This window comes from Solea solea, chromosome 9 (genome assembly GCF_958295425.1).
Source record: "Solea solea chromosome 9, fSolSol10.1, whole genome shotgun sequence".
Classification (NCBI taxonomy): Eukaryota; Metazoa; Chordata; class Actinopteri; order Pleuronectiformes; family Soleidae; genus Solea; species Solea solea.
The window spans coordinates 16,231,625-16,238,044 of record NC_081142.1 but is presented as its reverse complement, the minus strand read 5'-3'; the positions used below and the strand labels follow the sequence as shown (position 1 = coordinate 16,238,044).

The window sequence follows — 6,420 nt, the reverse complement described above, 5'->3', positions numbered from 1 at the left end:
TTCACTTTAATCCAAAAATTAAAATACACTCATCCTTTAATCCAGGGTCGGAAGTGAACGGACTAATAGTTGCGAAAGAAAAGACATTCCTTTACAGTCACTAAGGTGTCAGTCGATTAACTTGTGGGCAAATTCTATTTACAGGCGCGTCTCTGCGTCCATGGGTGTGACGTCACCCACGCCAGAAGTATAAAGCTGCAGCACGCGAGTACGACTGGCTATTCAAACCCTCAGCACCAGAGGAGCCACCGGAGGAGAGGAGGGACAAGAAGAGCCGACAGACAAGAAAAGCCAAGTAACAAAAAAAAAAGAAAAGAAGAAAAAGTCTTTGGACTATGAACAGACTCACATTCGTGCTTTCCCTGTTGGCACTGGGCTGTCTTGTGTGCGAAGGAGGTAAGAACAATAACCACAAAATAATCATTCTCTGCTGTTTCAATAGAAGCTCGGGAACTCATTCTTTATTTGAATGTATCTGATTTTGTCAATGACTTTATCAATTGATCAAAAATACATCACACATGTGTTTTAAAAGGCACTGTAGTGATAAGAAACAATTATACAATTGCAATAATGTGTGTTTTATGACTATTATACAACACATTTTGTTGTTTTGTACAATAACAATAAAGGCTTTCTATTCTATCCTGCTCTGTTCCATTCACTCCTGCTGATAAGCTATTTAAGGCAGAGTTATAAGATGTTTCTTTGTATTTCTGTATGAAGAGAAGTTAACTTTTAATCACCACATTGTTCTTGACAGGTAACCCTTGCTGCTCAGAGCCATGCCAGAACAGGGGCATATGCACAGCACTCGGCACAGATGATTACGAGTGTGACTGCACTCGCACAGGTTTCTATGGACAGAACTGCACAACACGTAAGTACTTATAGAACATCATGTCAAGTGAATAAAGGATTTAAAGCAGGTGATTTATTTAAATTCCTCTCATGGCCTTTACAGCTGAGTTCCTCACACGGATCAAGCTGACCTTGAAGCCATCACCCAACACTGTCCACTACCTTCTCACCCACTTCAAGGGCTTCTGGAACATCCTCAACAACATCTCTTTTCTCCGGGATGCCATCATGAGATATGTGCTGACATGTAAGTCTCCAGCCGAAGGCAAAATTAGATGGATGGGAAATGTCTCCATTACACTTAAAACAATTTGTAAAGCCAAGAAGCAGAGGTGCTGTTTATATTAACAGTTCAATGTTTTTTCCCCCCTCTCTCTAGCCCGATCCCACATGATTGATAGTCCTCCAACTTACAATGCGGATTATGGTTACAAAAGCTGGGAAGCCTATTCCAACCTCTCATACTATACGCGCACTCTCCCTCCTGTACCAGAGGATTGCCCAACCCCCATGGGAGTAGTAGGTGAGTACACTCCTTTTGTTTCATCTCCGGAGAACCTGTTTTCATAGATTCTTAGGTACTGAGCAAGAGTGTTGTGGTGCCATTACGACACGGGAAATGCTAAATTATTCCTTTGGGTGACTGACAGAGCAGAAACATGCTGAGGGAACACAGTACAACCTGCTCCAGAAAGACATTTTACATGGAGAGCATGAAGCAGACATTCACAAAACACAAGTGTTCTTCTCAAGCTTTTGCACTTTTACAAGTATCTCGATTCAACAGGCCTTCTGTATTGTAGAGTATGTATGCTGACTGTAATTCTCTAAATTGTTTCCCCAGGTAAAAAAGAGCTACCTGATGCTAAACTTTTGGCCGAGAAGCTCCTGGTGAGGAGGCAGTTTATCCCGGACCCGCAGGGCACCAGTCTGATGTTTGCATTCTTTGCACAGCATTTCACTCACCAATTCTTCAAATCTGATATGAAGAAAGGACCTGCATTCACCGCGGCTAAAGGCCATGGGGTAAGAGGCAGATATTAGACTTAATCAGATTTCAGTCAGGATGAAGAGCTTTTTTTTTCGAAAATGAGGTATTCATTAAAACTTTTTTGCTTTCAGGTGGACCTCAGCCACATTTATGGAGACGACCTGGAGAGGCAACACAAGCTTAGACTCTTCAAAGACGGCAAACTTAGACATCAGGTACGAGAAGAGGCAGATTGAGTTCACCCAGTCACATGCCTTAAACCACACAAGTGTCTTACAGTTGCTTCCTCTGTTTCGTAACTTCACAGATTGTGAATGGAGAGGTTTACCCCCCAACAGTGAAGGAAGTAGGTGTCGACATGATCTACCCTCCTCATGTCCCCGAATCTCACCGCTTTGCCGTGGGTCATGAGGCGTTTGGCCTGGTCCCTGGTCTGATGATGTACGCCACCATTTGGCTGCGGGAACACAACCGGGTGTGTGATGTGCTGAAGGAGGTGCACCCGGACTGGGATGATGAAAGACTCTTCCAGACATCACGGCTCATCCTGATTGGTGAGTTCTTTTTTGCAGTTGGCAGAACAAAAGCAATAAAAGTGAGGGGAAAAGCACCATAAACAAGGACATAGGACGACATACAGACACACATTACAACCAGTCATTTACTGGAAAGATAAAATCAGAACAATGATTAGAAGAAAAGAATGTAGGAGTTTCACATAGAGGAAGTTGTACTTTTTATTTTGGTAATCACCTGACAAACCCTATTGCACACAGTGGAGCATTTCAGGAACAGGATTTACTGGAAGAATAAAACTTTATTTTCAATGTTAACTCAATATTGAAATGTAAACTCAATAAAAAACTATCTTGTTAAGCTGCATGTTTACTGAAATACAGTTTGATGTGGATTTTAAGTTTTTTACATCACACTAAAAATGTAAACTGGAGCACATTTAAGAAAAGCAATCTCTGCACACACAACATTCTTAAAAGTAAAGCTCTATCTTCCAGGTGAAGCAACATGTTTAAGTGGAGGGTAACATTGTACACAAATGCATCAAATCATGATTCATTTCTCTCATATAGGTGAGACCATAAAGATTGTGATCGAGGACTACGTGCAGCATCTCAGCGGCTATAACTTCAAGCTCAAGTTTGACCCCGAGCTGCTCTTCAAAGAGCGTTTCCAGTACCAGAACCGCATATCTTCAGAGTTCAACACACTTTACCACTGGCACCCACTGATGCCCGATTCTTTCCACATTGAGGAGAAGGATTACAGTTACAAGCAGTTTGTCTTCAACACCTCTGTAGTGACTGAGCACGGCATCAGCAACCTGGTGGACTCATTTACCAAGCAGATTGCTGGACGGGTAAGAATTAAATAAGCTCTCCATCAAATCTGAGATTGTAAAGTTGCCTCAAAGTCGAATTATCTAACGTTTCCATTCATATTTTTAGGTTGCTGGTGGTCGCAATGTTCCTGCACCTATTTTGTACGTAGCCATTAAGTCGATAGAGCACAGCAGACAAATGCGTTACCAGTCTATGAATGCCTACAGGAAACGATTCAACATGAAGCCCTACAGCTCTTTCGAGGACCTGACAGGTGAGACAAAGATCACCCGCAAAACATAAACAATATGCATAGCTGGAAAGGAAGACTAGCTTTTTATGAGGGAAATAGCTCAGACTCTTTTCAAGTCCCTACCAGCTTTGACTCTAGAGCCAGATGTTCATTTCAACTTGAGATAGTGTAAGCAGATTGTCATCACAGAGAGAGGCAGCATGCTTCACTTGATTAAAAGCCGTAAAAGTGATTTTTGGGTTAATGTTTTTGCTCATGTGAAAGAGGTGAAAATGGGAAAGAAGCACATACAAATCAATCAACACATAAAAGTGATATTTATAGTTACTGGGAGTTTTGCAGCTGCTGCTCCAGTGAGATGAGCCAGAAAAAGACGCTTACTAAAATTATTTTCATATTTGTTTAATTCAGGAGAGACTGAAATGGCGGCACTGCTGGAGGAGATGTATGGGCATGTCGACGCTGTGGAGCTCTACCCCGGCCTGCTTGTGGAAAAACCCAGGCAGAATGCCATCTTTGGGGAGACCTTGGTGGAGATGGGGGCCCCTTTCTCCCTCAAGGGCTTAATGGGGAACCCCATCTGCTCCCCGGAGTACTGGAAGCCCAGCACCTTTGGAGGGAAAGTCGGGTTTGACATCATCAACACAGCCTCGCTGCAGAAACTCGTCTGCAACAACGTGCAAGGCCCCTGTCCTGTGGCGTCTTTCAGTGTGCCAAACATTAAAGAGACGGAGCCCATGATCATCAACTCGAGCACATCCCACTCAAGTGGCAGTGACATCAACCCTACGGTTATTTTGAAAGAAAGGACTACTGAGCTCTAATTTCCCGTTTTTCATTAGTTGATCTTTTTTTTTTAACTTGTGTGTATTTATTTATTTATTTAATACTATTTTAATATTTATTGTCGATTCTATTTATAGTATAACATTAAAAAAGTGTCAAACTGTTTTTTTAAAATATGGAATTATGTCTTTATGTTTTTGTCTGCTTTCCAAAAAAAAGCAAAAGCCTGTGGACTGTTATTTATTGATGATTAATTGTATTATAAAGTGATTCATGTAAATTAATATAATGACCTCAGTAACTGCAACTTGATACGTGTGGATTAGTTTACAGTTCAAGCAGATTAACGGTTGTAAGGTTGTCTCAGTGCACAATCAGGTGTTGTACAGACAGCAATACAGTAGAACATTATAGTAGTGACGTTCACAGTTAACTACACGACTGATCTTGTCTCCCTTTGATTTAACTTTACAGTAGTTCATTCCTATCAGTATTGTTTCACAGATTTTTTTTTTTTTAAACTTCCGTCTGTATTAACTTGGGTCATTTAAAATGACACTGATGACTTTGTGTCTATGCTGCACTGTTTTTATTGTTTGTTTCATTTGACTGTAAGGGACCATTTGTTTCCATTTCTTTTGTCAATGCCTGTTGACTTGCAATAAATGCTGCCTGGAAATTATGCACGTTTCTCATGAGTCCTTGTTGTCATCCTGCGCGACAGTGATTGTCAAACTCAAACTTAAACTCTCGTGTTGATAGACGCATGATTTGCATCTACAGTTTAATTGTTAATATAAAATAAAATGAAAGCTAAAGCATGTCACCTCAATAACCATATTTTTCAAAAAAATTTGATGTTCATATTGTAAAAGAATAGACTATATTTCCCCAATTTTGTAATTCATTATCTTTGAAAAATACAATTTACAAAAAAATTACTTATTTTTTACTTTCACAACGCACCCTCCATATTTAATGCTTACCTAAAATTGTGATAAACAAATGATGCACAATACTGTGCAAAAGTCTTAAGCCACCATTAGATTTGTTGTTTTAGCAGCTCTGTAATGACGATACAGACTATAATTGCCAGGCAATTATTTTTCAGTTAACAATGAAACTTCTGCAGATTAAAGTGTCAAGTATTTAGTGTAAATTGCACTTGAACAATAACACAACTCTGGCTCTCTTAAATGACAATGACTACAGAATCTGACATACAAACAACAGCGCCGATAGTGCCTTGAGATTTTCTACACATTGCTGTACAACATGTTCAGGAGAACTACATTGACTTTGATGAAAACTCAACTAAAAATCAGAAGAGGACACAAGAACCGTGTGGTTATGGACCTCCTATTGAATCCCTGCTTGCATGAAATCCCTGGGACTCCAATTTGTTTAGCGATTGCAAAAGAGTGAATGAATTAAATAAATCAAAATGACATCTCAGTCAAATTATCAACCGCATCTCGGAGATAAAATAAAGTCAGAAGATTGAGAAAACACCAGTTTTCACCAGGGTAATAAATACATTGTCACAGTCTCTGTGTGAACTATATTTTTTATCGACAGGAATAAAGGGTGCAAGTGAACAACAAAGGATGTTGCACAGAAATGAACAGCGATCAATTATCTTAATAACAAGATGAACGTGATTAACAATAACAAATGGCAAGCTTCGACTTCCAAGAGGGCTTTAGGGGTTGTTGTTCTCTCTTAACCCAAATTCCCTCAACACACACAAGACCACATTGTGTTGCTGATTAAACTTGTAGGCACTTGTCACGCTCAACAAGGTCTGCATGCTGTGAGGCAACATGGCATGAACTCCTGGTTCACAGATAAGTGCTGGTGAACAGGAAAAGATAGGGAATTTCTCACTATCCCACTCCCTCTTTCAATCGTAGGTACATCAGTTAATTAAAGGAAGGAATCTCATCTGTCCATTATGCCTGAGGCCAAGTATCGATGGCCTTGTGTAATACTACACAATATTCCAAGAAGCCGTTCAGAAAACAAAATACCACTTCTGCTTTGATAAACTTCAAGCTGATTGTAGATTACTAACATAACACATACATGAAAAGAAAATGAAGGAAATGGCCGCATACAGACAGCGGTATCACGCACATCCATAAACCTTTCCCGTAGTCGATGTATGCTTTGCCGGGAAAAGATAAAAAAGG

General features: G+C 40.1%; 1 protein-coding gene across 1 annotated transcript; it reads left to right on the top strand.

The window, feature by feature from the left end:
* The first annotated feature begins 215 nt into the window (after positions 1–215).
* Positions 216–4,910, top strand: LOC131465467 (prostaglandin G/H synthase 2-like). Its single transcript, XM_058638172.1, has 10 exons — positions 216–396; positions 764–880; positions 965–1,108; positions 1,241–1,384; positions 1,706–1,887; positions 1,984–2,067; positions 2,160–2,406; positions 2,941–3,227; positions 3,316–3,463; positions 3,854–4,910. The coding sequence occupies exons 1-10, from the start codon at positions 336–338 to the stop codon at positions 4,264–4,266; spliced, it is 1,827 nt and encodes a 608-aa protein (XP_058494155.1). The 5' UTR covers positions 216–335; the 3' UTR covers positions 4,267–4,910.
* Positions 4,911–6,420: the final 1,510 nt, after the last annotated feature.

Coding starts and splice junctions, on each gene's coding strand:
- LOC131465467 (XM_058638172.1), top strand. CDS start 336: ATGAACAGACTCACATTCGTGCTTTCCCTGTTGGCACTGGGCTGTCTT. Junction 397..763: donor CTGTCTTGTGTGCGAAGGAG/GTAAGAACAATA, acceptor TGTTCTTGACAG/GTAACCCTTGCTGCTCAGAG. Junction 1,109..1,240: donor CATGAGATATGTGCTGACAT/GTAAGTCTCCAG, acceptor CCCTCTCTCTAG/CCCGATCCCACATGATTGAT.